The 13,007-nt window shown below is 46.6% G+C and overlaps 1 protein-coding gene across 2 annotated transcripts in view; it reads left to right on the top strand.

Annotated features, from left to right (window-relative positions):
• Positions 1–13,007, top strand: part of LOC138750451 (rasGAP-activating-like protein 1) — a 313,399-nt gene that overhangs the window by 14,616 nt on the left and 285,776 nt on the right. For both annotated transcript variants that reach the window (XM_069912509.1, XM_069912508.1), the window contains exon 3: positions 5,972–6,085. In XM_069912509.1, the coding sequence (XP_069768610.1) occupies positions 5,972–6,085 (114 nt within the window). The remainder of the gene's footprint in view (positions 1–5,971; positions 6,086–13,007) is intronic.

Genomic DNA, 13,007 nt, shown 5'->3' with positions numbered 1-13,007 from the left:
TCGGAAGGCACATTGCCCGGGCTTGTTAAGTGCTGTGATTCACAAGATCAGAGTATATTTGGGTTAACTTTAAAGAAGTTCAAACCAGTGAAAAAGGTTAAAATAGAACAAAAGTAATGGCTTCTGAAAGCTGGGGTGATAGGGAGGTGCTGCATCTTCTAACACTATGGTTGGAGGAGGCATCTGGGTATGAGTTAATGGGCACAATTAAGGATGGCTGATTTTATGAGCAAAGCTCAGGAAACTGGGATATAAAAGAGACAGATTATCAACAAATTAAAAACACTCAAGAGGAGGCTGCACCAGGTCATGGACCATGATGGGAGAGGGGCACAGACCACTAGGACTGGCCGTATTTTAATCTCGCTTATGACACCTGGGGTTCAAGAAGGAATCATGTTCAGGCTTTCCATCATGTCCAACTCTGCTTTTAGGTGCTTTTGAAGCAGAAAAGGAACTTTTCTGCGTGGATGTTTTATTAGTGGCACATGTTTATCCACTCTGATCGTGTGTTCTCCTGGAAGGCAGCCTAGACCCTGAAATAGGTCATTGTACTCTTTCATAGTTCATCATAGACTCTCTCCTTCGCTTTTCACAATGAGGACTCTTTTTACCAGGTTGAGTTTCTCATAGGCTATTAAACCTAGTATGGCCTGTAGATCCTTTGATACCATGATGAATGCTAGCATGTGCTGTTTGTCCTTGTGTTTCACTTTGACCATGCATTCTCCTTGCACTGGTATATCGATTCCTGAATATCCTGTCACCTTCAGTTTTGTTCCATACTTCTTTGGTATCGGTCTAATCTTCTTAAAATCAGTCTCTGATATTACATTAATTTGTGCTCCAGTATCCAAATTAACTGAAATGTATATGTAATTCTTTTTTTTTGAGTTTTGTGTGCCCGATGGAGATGTGGGGGGGCTGGTAGTCATGGTGGGGAGCTGGCTGATGGAGGACCTCAGTTTTCTTCAGGCTGACTTCCAGGCCAAACATTTTGGCAGTTTCCGCAAAGCAGGACGTCAAGCGCTGAAGAGCTGGCTCTGAATGGGCAACTAAAGCGGCATCGTCTGCAAAGAGTAGTTCACGGACAAGTTTCTCTTGTGTCTTGGTGTGAGCTTGCAGGCGCCCCAGATTGAAGAGACTGCCATCCGTGCGGTACCGGATGTAAACAGCGTCTTCATTGTTGGGGTCTTTCATGGCTTGGTTCAGCATCATGCTGAAGAAGATTGAAAAGAGGGTTGGTGCGAGAACACAGCCTTGCTTCACGCCATTGTTAATGGAGAAGGGTTCAGAGAGCTCATTGCTGTATCTGACCCGACCTTGTTGGTTTTCGTGCAGTTGGATAATCATGTTGAGGAACTTTGGGGGACATCCGATGCGCTCTAGTATTTGCCAAAGCCCTTTCCTGCTCACGGTGTCGAAGGCTTTGGTGAGGTCAACAAAGGTGATGTAGAGTCCTTTGTTTTGTTCTCTGCACTTTTCTTGGAGCTGTCTGACAATGAGATAGACAACAGACTCGCCAAGGCAAATAGCGCCTTTGGAAGACTACACAAAAGAGTCTGGAAAAACAACCAACTGAAAAACCTCACAAAGATAAGCGTATACAGAGCCGTTGTCATACCCACACTCCTGTTCGGCTCCGAATCATGGGTCCTCTACCGGCACCATCTATGGCTCCTAGAACGCTTCCACCAGCGTTGTCTCCGCTCCATCCTCAACATCCATTGGAGCGCTTACATCCCTAACGTCGAAGTACTCGAGATGGCAGAGGTCGACAGCATCGAGTCCACGCTGCTGAAGATCCAGCTGCGCTGGATGGGTCACGTCTCCAGAATGGAGGACCATCGCCTTCCCAAGATCGTGTTATATGGCGAGCTCTCCACTGGCCACCGTGACAGAGGTGCACCAAAGAAAAGGTACAAGGACTGCCTAAAGAAATCTCTTGGTGCCTGCCACATTGACCACCGCCAGTGGGCTGATAACGCCTCAAACCGTGCATCTTGGCACCTCACAGTTTGGCAGGCAGCAACCTCCTTTGAAGAAGACCGCAGAGCCCACCTCACTGACAAAAGGCAAAGGAGGAAAAACCCAACACCCAACCCCAACCAACCAATTTTCCCCTGCAACCGCTGCAATCGTGTCTGCCTGTCCCGCATCGGACTTGTCAGCCACAAACGAGCCTGCAGCTGACGTGGACTTTTTACCCCCTCCATAAATCTTCATCCGCGAAGCCAAGCCAAAGAAAGATATGTAATTCACTTTTAAACTCAACATCCTGTCTCTGTTTACTTTGTTTTCAGTCACAACATCTACATAGAATTCTTCTTTCTCCCTTTCATACATTGCATGAACCTTGCTTTGTTGCACTTAGTTCCTACAGCAATGGACATAATGGGTGCTTTTGTTGCACATATTGCAAGTTTTACCATATGCTGGACACTTTTTTTGTAGGTGTTGACAACATGGCTTTTGATTGTCCCTTTCATTTTTGTTCGCTGGCCATGCCTCTCTTTCAAACTTGGCACATTTATTGTTAAAAAGTTCATGTCTGTTCTTGCTCACTGCATCCACATAGCAGCTAGTTTCACTGAACAGCAATTTTGCCTGCGATTTTACAATTTCTGTAGCCCTACAGAGTGCTATGGCTTTTTCCAGGTCTAGATTTTGCTCTCTTAGCAGTCTTTCCCTTAGATTATTAACTGAAATACCACACACCAGTTTGTCTTTTATCAGTGAGTCAGTCAGTCCACCAAATTCACACGCTTTGCTTCTGTTTCTCAATTTAGTCACATATTGATCAATACTTTCTTCTGTTTTCTGTATACATGTGAAAAATCTATGCCTCTCAAACATCACGTTATGTTTAGGTATGCAGTACACCTCAAACTGTTGCATTATTTTTTTCCAGTTTCATTTTGTCATCTTCTGCAGCAAATGTGAAGTTATTATACACCTCAGTACTTAATCACTCACAAATGCAAGATGACTGACACTTTCACTTTATTACTTTTCTCGTCAGTTCCAACTGCCACTGTTTCAATTTTCAGCCACATTACCTGTCAGCTGAAGTTTCACTGGTGGGTGTAATCCTTCTATTTTTCACCTCGTTACCTTCCCTTTACTGATCAGTTGCTGCCTTTAGATTTTACCTTTTAAAGTATTTCCTTCTAATTTCCTTCACCCCACTTCTGACACCAGGTTTTATTTTGTTTTTGTATGTGTGAGTTCTTAGACAACACATGGACGAAGGAAAAGGTTCCTTAGTTTAAAGTTGATGTAAACAGCACCATGAGGCACACCATGAGGCTGCAAACCTCCATTACAGTCTCCTGCTCTGTGTCAGCTCCAAGTATAATCAAACGGGAGCTGTAAACCTTAAGGCATTACTAGTTACATTACAACTATGATCACCATCATTACAAACACCTCCTGCTGTACTGGGAGCTGGTGAGACTCGTAATTAATCTGCTCAAAGAAAAATCTTGCTTGAATTAAAGGTGAGTGCATAGCATTTAATTCACATACTTACCAATATCTAGGTGTGAGAAGGAGGCTGAGACATAGGAAGCCCATGAAGTGCTAGGAGGCGGCAAATGATATGCGTGTGCTCTTAGCCGAAGTAGACCATATGAACCATGAAAGAGAAACCAACAGAAGGGAGAGGCATGCTGAAGGATTGGCATGCCTTATAACGGAGATTCGACAGGAGATTCGACAGGAGATGCTGGCTCAGACAGTGGTTATAAGCAGAATGGCCTCATCAATCGAAGTGCTTGGGCGAGTCCATCCTTGGCCCTCCACCATTCAGTCTCCTTCCACCCTTGGAAGGCCTCCTGCATCCCCCTTCCCACCATCCTCCCTATCATTCCAACCAATCTCTGCCACCATGATGCCACGTGCCTCTTTGCATAACCCTGCTGCCATGCACCAGCATCAGCCCTCCCCATTCCATTCTCCTCTCTCTTGCCGACCTACACAGCATTCCCCTTCCTGTGGCTGCATTCAGAGTCCAGTGGTGCATCCAGTCTACATCCCACCCCTTATCAACCCCTTGGGTGGGACACACTCGTCACCTGTAGGTGCTGAGGGTTCAGCTGATCAAGTCATTATTAGGTCTTACATTCACCTGATGGAGGATGAGGATGAGAACGTTGATGAATGATGTTCATCACCAAAGTCGTAAAGTTTACAATTCTATAGTATGTTGAAATCAAGTTGAAGGTCACTATGAATGAAAAGTTGCCAAATGTGTTTTAAAGATGTTAATGTTTTATTCAAGAAAGTTTTTGCACCGCCTTTGTTGACAATTATTGTCCATGTTTCCATTGATGTTGCACATAAAGTTCCAATGGTTATTATACAGTTGTTATTTTAAATTTTGAATTTAACAGATGCACTATGTTCAAAGACAAGCAATAAAGTTTTATAGACCTATAGAATTTTACTTAGTCATTATCCTCATTTCCACACAGGACTGTCATTATAGCCTCATGCGGACCACAACCTGTGGCCCCACTGTAAGGGACATGTTCTGGAGGAGGGAGATTGGAGATTTCAGCCCTCCACTCTTCCAGGAAGTGCTCCTTGTTAAGCTCGCAGATATTATGCAAGACACAGGAGGCAACAGCTACATCTGACACAAAGGCAGTATTAATATCTATTCGTTTGAACAGGCACCTCCAGCAACCTCCATAACCATTCTAGCGGAGCTTAATCTGAAGATGAATGTGCTTTTACAGTGATCAATGACGTGATGTTACGTGAACCCCTTCATCAGCCATTTTCACAGTGGGTAGGCGGGATTCCGCGATCAAATGTGCAGGTATTTCCACACCATTCACATTTCTGGAGACCTGTGATACAATCAAATATAATGTGCGGGTGAAAAGAAGCAGAAGGGAACAGAGGCAAAGCTGGGGTTTATCACAAACTTCACAGGGTCATGTGTACCTGTTAAAGCATCATAATGCACTGTCAGAAATCATTTGTGTCACTGGGGAATAGCTGACCACCTGCATCTTCAGCAATTATGTAAATCGGAGAGTTGACAATAATGCGAGAATCATGGGTGCAACTTGGCCAGCTCGCATAGACATCTGCGAAGCTACAAACATTAGAGGGTGAAGGCTCAAATCGCTTAATGCTTATATTTTCAAGTGAGGATAAATGCTAATAATGGAAAGGTAAACCTTACCAGAAAATGTGGTCAACGACAGCTTGCAGAAAGATGGAGTGCCATCCTTTTCATTTGTAGTTGGATGCTGGATCATCCTATGGGGCAATGATGGGAATATGTATGCCATCTATAACCACCCCTTCTTTCAAATGCCTCCATAATCTCTTGAAGATGCTCTCCAGTCGGCAACCCTATGAAAAACGTGGCATGATGTACTTTCTCACCGCTGTGGCCACCTGTCTCAGTACAATGATACCAACACCAAAAAGCACGCTGATGGAACGATACTCTCCAGGAGTGGCATACCATCTTCCACATCTTTCTACTATTATGCACCCATTCAAGATACTTCATTAAAAACAAGAGCTTTCTATGTCTGACTCTCAGCTCAGCCAATCTTTCCTCCTCAAACACTTCATAGGTTATGAGTAAGAGATAATTGAAATTATGCCACATGAGATCAGGAGTTCCCTGGCCTGTAAGACCAGTTTCTCTTTGCACCAACTTGCAAATAAAGAGGCTGATAAGACCTGATTATGTAGTGATGGATTCGTATATCTTCTGGACGTTGGAGACCAGCCATTGGATAGAATGAGATGGCATCACTTCCCCCTTTTGTGTGCTGTGTCATTCCGATTAGTGTCCCGGTTAGGGGTGGTCTCGTGTGAAAGGCCAAGCCCCCATACCTGTCCCAGGACATTGAACTGTTGATTTAGTGGAACACAAGTGTGAAAGGGGCTTTTGATTGTCCTCAGTTTGTCACATTTTGATTGCTACTGTTTCCATATTTAGAACTGCTACAGTATGGAAGGATTTAAATCCATTCTGGGGCGAAGAATATACTCTCCACCTGCCCATGGGCTTTCACACCCTCTCGTTTTATGTTATGGATGAAGACACAATTGGGTAAGTGAATTCTCTTGAGTTTTGAAGACTTTTCAAGGCAGTTCCAACTGCTTAACAGTTTCTAACAGCCCAGAAATAGAGGTTGAGATGTACACTGATGGTCACTATAGATTTTAGAGAGGAATTGGACTCTGTTGCTCAGTGCTGTTTCAATAGATACCTGCCAGCTATTTGTAGGGCAAAGGCAAAGAAATGGAAACAGGTAATTTATACATTTTCTTAACTTGGTTTAATTTGTTTCAAGTAAATGGGCTAAAAATTAACTATGTGCAGGTATCTATTCGTATCCAATGTAAATACAATAGTCCCAAATATAGTTACTTTGCTCTAATAAATGGTGGAGCTAAATATTCACACCCGTGTCATCCACTTCCTGTGCTTGTTCAATTGTGTTATTTTAGGATATTTATAGTCCTTCCTTGAAAATACTCTCTTGAATTATTATTATTATTCTCCCAGGAAATTTAATGAGCTGACTACTGGAAATAAGCTTTGATTTCAGTTATTCCTTTCAATTTCCAAACAGAATAAAGAAACCAGACAAAATATTGGTGTTCTGCAGACCCTGTCCCAATTATCTTTCAAAACATCACAATAAATCCTTCCAATGACAGCCAAGCGAAGTGAATCAGAGAAAAATTATGACACAGGCTGTTTGCCTTGAATGCCAATAATGCAAGGGTTGTCATGTCCATAATGTAAGGGTCACCTGTCTTCACTAAATGGATTTGGTGAGGTAAGAAACAGGAAATAAGACCTTATGATAACCTCCCTGTGTATAATTGAAACAGCTCCATTTGTCCTTATTAATCTGGGTAAACCAATCAAAATCAAAATACCATTTCCAAATAGTTTGGGAAATTGCCAGCTGATAGAAATAAATTACTATTTTCTTTTACTCAAAGGAGATTGACGATTACTTTTATGGATACAGAGCCTGGTTAGCTTAAATAATCCTTCTCCCTAACTGACAGCCCTGTAGAACACCCAAAATCTGCATTTCTCAAAGTTGGCAAGCTCTTGGAATACTTTGGAATGTCTCTTGCAAGCATTTTTAAAATTACCTTGTATACTTGTGTAAAAATCATATTTTCTAGACCATATTTTAATGTTAATTTTATGGGGTTGACTGTTACATGGATACTGTTTTTGAGGGTCTGAAATTCACACTAATGCATTTCGGTCGAATTGGCCTAACTGCTATCCATAGCTGTGTTTAAATCTGCGAACGGTAGGCAGACCAAGAGTTGTGTAAATGTACCATAATTTAAAGTTAACGAATTACTTACTCAGAAATGTGGTACAGGTTGTACCTCTTTAATCCAGTGATGTTGGGACCTGGCCATTGCTGGACCACAGAAAATGCTGGAAAACAAAAATTGACCCCTAAGGGAACACCCTGTATAAATATATCAAAGATAGAACAAAGCTTAAAACAGGAAATAATACTGTGGGGAGGCACAGTTAGCGTAATAGTTAAAACAATGCCTTTACAGCACCAGCTATCGGGACTGGGGTTCGAGGCCCGCACTGTCTGTAAGGAGTTTGTACTAATTCCGGTAGATTCAAATGTGTCGGACCATGGGACTTGCCAGACCATAGAGCGGCAAATAAGAGAGATACAAGGTGTATCAGCCTAGCTTATATACTCAGTAATAGCATAATATAATGTTAATGAATTTTGGCTGAGCTGTGTCCTACTCATGACTGTTTACATCTGTGAACAATAAGCAGACAAAGTGTTAAGGCTTTTGTAATGTTATGCTAAGTACCCTTTCAGGATACAGTAATTATAGCGAAGAAAATTCCGTATCTTTTGGCCAAAAGTAGCGTGAGGACTTTTAAATGAGTTTGACATTTACGCAAATATATACGGTATGAAATCATCCCAAACACTTAAAAAAAAATTGATAATAAATTTTAGCCAATGCAAATAATGAAAAATCTGGAACTTGCCCTGCTTTTATCTTCTTGAGGCAGTCAAATCTCCACTCAAATAAATGAGCTGGTAGATCCTGTGCCAGGTTTAAATTTCCACCAGCTCTGGGCGTTGAAGGCAGAATGTACTGAAATACTGACCAGATGGAATTTGTCATTAAGTTTGGAATGGATGAGTTTGGACACATAGGTACAGCATTTAAAAGTCATCTTTAGCCCAATGTTGAACGATAACATTGGTTAATGGAAGTACAACTTGTGGAAGTCAGGGACTGGACAATTAAAAAGAACCCCCTGCTGCTATGCGAAGCAAGGTTGAAGCTCTATTAGAAAGAAATGCCAGGTGATCAGAGGATTATGAATGTAGTACTGTTATGAAAGAATGGGAACAGGAATAAGACTAATTGCAAGCCTGTGAGTCAAATATCAGTAGTAGGGAAAGTATTGGAAAAAATTCTGAGGGACTGCTGTCATTTGCACTAGGAGATACAGAAATGAATCAGGTCAATTCAGTATGGATTTGTTAAAAGGACATCATATCTGAGTAATTCAAATGAATTTTTCCAACTGTTTTGAAAGGGGTGTTGTGTACACAGTGTCCCATGTGAACCAGGGTAATTTGAGACATAGGCATTGTTATTACTTGCTCAATTTAGTAGTTTTTTGGTTATAAATTGAACCTCAATAAAAGCAAGTTTTTAACCATTAAATATGCATGTTCCAATCTATGAACAATCTCCATTTAGATTGATTACTAATAATTTTACTTATTTGGGTGTTAAAAAACTAAGAGGCATAAAGATTTATTTAAAGTTAACTCTTTACCCTTAATTGACCATGTTAAACTATCGTTTACTAAATGGTCTCCGCCTGCCTCACACGACCGAGGCCGGGGCCGCCGTCTCCCCCTTGCTCCTGCCCGTATCGGGGCCGCCGCCGTCTACCCTTCGCCCGGACCGGGGCCGGGGCCGTTGCTGCTCTCCCTGTGCCTGGACTGGGGCCGCCGCCTCCCACTCCCTGCCCGGACCGGGGCCTCCGCCTGCCTCACTCGACCGAGGCCGGGGCCGCCGTCTCCCCTTTGCTCCTGCCTGTATCGGGGCCGCCGCCGTCTACCCTTCGCCCGGACCGGGGCCGGGGCCGCTGCTGCTCTCCCTGTGCCTGGACTGGGGCCGCCGCCTCCCACTCCCTGTCCGGACCGGGGCCTCCGCCTGCCTCACTCGACCGAGGCCGGGGCCGCCGTCTCCCCCTTGCTCCTGCCCGTATCGGGGCCGCCGCCGTCTACCCTTCGCCCGGACCGGGGCCGGGGCCGCTGCTGCTCTCCCTGTGCCTGGACTGGGGCCGCCGCCTCCCACTCCCTGCCCGGACCGGGGCCTCCGCCTGCCTCACTCGACCGAGGCCGGGGCCGCCGTCTCCCCCTTGCTCCTGCCCGTATCGGGGCCGCCGCTGTCTACCCTTCACCCCGACCGGGGCCGGGGCCGCTGCTGCTCTCCCTGTGCCTGGACTGGGGCCGCCGCCTCCCACTCCCTGTCCGGACCGGGGCCTCCGCCTGCCTCACTCGACCGAGGCCGGGGCCGCCGTCTCCCCGATACGGGCACACGAACCATGGGTGTAAAGGGTGGGGCCAGTACTGCGCGCACTGCACTCCACCTAAAAGCTCCTTTGCGCAGGCCCGAGGACAGGTCCACGTCCTCCCCCTCATCGTCCTCCCCCTCCACGTCCTCCCCCTCAAAAGATGCTCACAAACTCAAGCTAGCATGCTGGAACATCAGAACCATGCTAGACAAGGCTGACAGCCACCGACCTGAACGTCGGTCTGCCCTCATTGCACATGAACTCCTCAGACTTGACATCGACATAGCCGCTCTCAGTGAAGTCCGCCTGGCAGATGTAGGCAGCCTCCAAGAACGCGGCGCGGGCTACACACTCTACTGGTCTGGCAAGCCTTCGGATGAACGACGCCTATCTGGTGTAGGCTTCATGGTCAAGAGCTTCATTGCCTCCAAACTCGAAAACCTTCCGACAGGCCTCTCGGACCGAATCATGTCCATGCGACTCCCACTTCAAAACAAGCGTCACATCACCCTCATCAGTGTCTATGCTCCAACCCTCCAGGCGGAACCAGCAGAAAAGAACAAGTTCTACACCGACCTGCGCAACCTCATCCAACGTACCCCTACAGCCGACAAGGTTGTCATCCTGGGCGACTTCAACGCTCGCGTCGGCAAAGACTCAGAAACCTGGCCAGGAATCCTGGGCAAGCATGGCGTCGGCAAGTGCAACGACAATGGGCGCCTCCTGTTGGAGCTCTGCGCAGAACAGCGGCTTGTCATTACAAACACCCTTTTTCAGCAGAGGGACAGCCTTAAGACCACCTGGATGCATCCCCGATCCAAACACTGGCACCTCCTGGACTACATCCTGGTGCGAGAAAGTGACAAACAAGATGTGCTCCACACCAGGGTCATGCCTAGCGCGGAATGCCACACTGACCACCGGCTGGTTCGCTGCAAGCTCAACCTTCACTTCAAGCCAAAGCCCAGGAACAATAAAGCCCCCAGAAAGAGGTTCAATGTTGGAAAACTGCAGTCAGACGAAGCGAGAGGAAACTTCCAGGCAAACCTCAAAGCAAAGCTCGACGTTGCAACCCGCCTCACGGACCCGTCCCCTGAAACCCTCTGGGATCAGTTGAAGACTACCATACTGCAATCCACTGAAGAGGTACTGGGCTTCTCCTCCAGGAAAAACAAGGACTGGTTTGACGAAAACAGCCAGGAAATCCAGGAGCTGCTGGCAAAGAAGCGAGCTGCCCACCAGGCTCACCTTACAAAGCCGTCCTGTCCAGAGAAGAAACAAGCCTTCCGTCGCGCATGCAGCCATCTTCAGCGCAAACTCCGGGAGATCCAAAGTGAGTGGTGGACTAGCCTCGCCAAACGAACACAGCTCAGCGCGGACATTGGCGACTTCAGGGGTTTCTACGAGGCTCTAAAGGCTGTGTACGGCCCCTCACCCCAAGTCCAAAGCCCGCTGCGCAGCTCAGACGGCAAAGTCCTCCTCAGCGACAAGATCTCCATCCTCAACCGATGGTCAGAACACTTCCAATCTCTTTTCAGTGCCAACCGCTCAGTCCAAGATTCCGCCCTGCTCCAGCTCCCTCAACAGCCCCTAAGGCTAGAGCTGGATGAGGTTCCCACCCTGGATGAGACATATAAGGCAATCGAACAACTGAAAAGTGGCAAAGCAGCAGGTATGGATGGAATCCCCCCAGAAGTCTGGAAGGCTGGCGGCAAAACTCTGCATGCCAAACTGCATGAGTTTTTCAAGCTTTGTTGGGACCAAGGTAAACTGCCTCAGGATCTTCGTGATGCCACCATCATCACCCTGTACAAAAACAAAGGCGAGAAATCAGACTGCTCAAACTACAGGGGAATCACGTTGCTCTCCATTGCAGGCAAAATCTTCGCTAGGATTCTACTAAATAGAATAATACCTAGTGTCGCTGAGAATATTCTCCCAGAATCACAGTGCGGCTTTCGCGCTAACAGAGGAACCACTGACATGGTCTTTGCCCTCAGACAGCTCCAAGAAAAGTGTAGAGAACAAAACAAAGGACTCTACATCACCTTTGTTGACCTCACCAAAGCCTTCGACACCGTGAGCAGGAAAGGGCTTTGGCAAATACTAGAGCGCATCGGATGTCCCCCAAAGTTCCTCAACATGATTATCCAACTGCACGAAAACCAACAAGGTCGGGTCAGATACAGCAATGAGCTCTCTGAACCCTTCTCCATTAACAATGGCGTGAAGCAAGGCTGTGTTCTCGCACCAACCCTCTTTTCAATCTTCTTCAGCATGATGCTGAACCAAGCCATGAAAGACCCCAACAATGAAGACGCTGTTTACATCCGGTACCGCACGGATGGCAGTCTCTTCAATCTGAGGCGCCTGCAAGCTCACACCAAGACACAAGAGAAACTTGTCCGTGAACTACTCTTTGCAGATGATGCCGCTTTAGTTGCCCATTCAGAGCCAGCTCTTCAGCGCTTGACGTCCTGCTTTGCGGAAACTGCCAAAATGTTTGGCCTGGAAGTCAGCCTGAAGAAAACTGAGGTCCTCCATCAGCCAGCTCCCCACCATGACTACCAGCCCCCCCACATCTCCATCGGGCACACAAAACTCAAAACGGTCAACCAGTTTACCTATCTCGGCTGCACCATTTCATCAGATGCAAGGATCGACAATGAGATAGACAACAGACTCGCCAAGGCAAATAGCGCCTTTGGAAGACTACACAAAAGAGTCTGGAAAAACAACCAACTGAAAAACCTCACAAAGATAAGCGTATACAGAGCCGTTGTCATACCCACACTCCTGTTCGGCTCCGAATCATGGGTCCTCTACCGGCACCACCTACGGCTCCTAGAACGCTTCCACCAGCGTTGTCTCCGCTCCATCCTCAACATCCATTGGAGCGCTCACACCCCTAACGTCGAGGTACTCGAGATGGCAGAGGTCGACAGCATCGAGTCCACGCTGCTGAAGATCCAGCTGCGCTGGATGGGTCACGTCTCCAGAATGGAGGACCATCGCCTTCCCAAGATCGTATTATATGGCGAGCTCTCCACTGGCCACCGTGACAGAGGTGCACCAAAGAAAAGGTACAAGGACTGCCTAAAGAAATCTCTTGGTGCCTGCCACATTGACCACCGCCAGTGGGCTGATAACGCCTCAAACCGTGCATCTTGGCGCCTCACAGTTTGGCGGGCAGCAGCCTCCTTTGAAGAAGACCGCAGAGCCCACCTCACTGACAAAAGGCAAAGGAGGAAAAACCCAACACCCAACCCCAACCAACCAATTTTCCCTTGCAACTGCTGCAATCGTGTCTGCCTGTCCCGCATCGGACTGGTCAGCCACAAACGAGCCTGCAGCTGACGTGGACTTTTTACCCCCTCCATAAATCTTCGTCCGCGAAGCCAAGCCAAAGAAA

The sequence above is a fragment of the Narcine bancroftii genome, unplaced genomic scaffold (genome assembly GCF_036971445.1).
Source record: "Narcine bancroftii isolate sNarBan1 unplaced genomic scaffold, sNarBan1.hap1 Scaffold_151, whole genome shotgun sequence".
Classification (NCBI taxonomy): Eukaryota; Metazoa; Chordata; class Chondrichthyes; order Torpediniformes; family Narcinidae; genus Narcine; species Narcine bancroftii.
The sequence above is the reverse complement of the archived record's forward strand: the minus strand, read 5'-3'. Positions and strand labels throughout refer to the sequence as shown.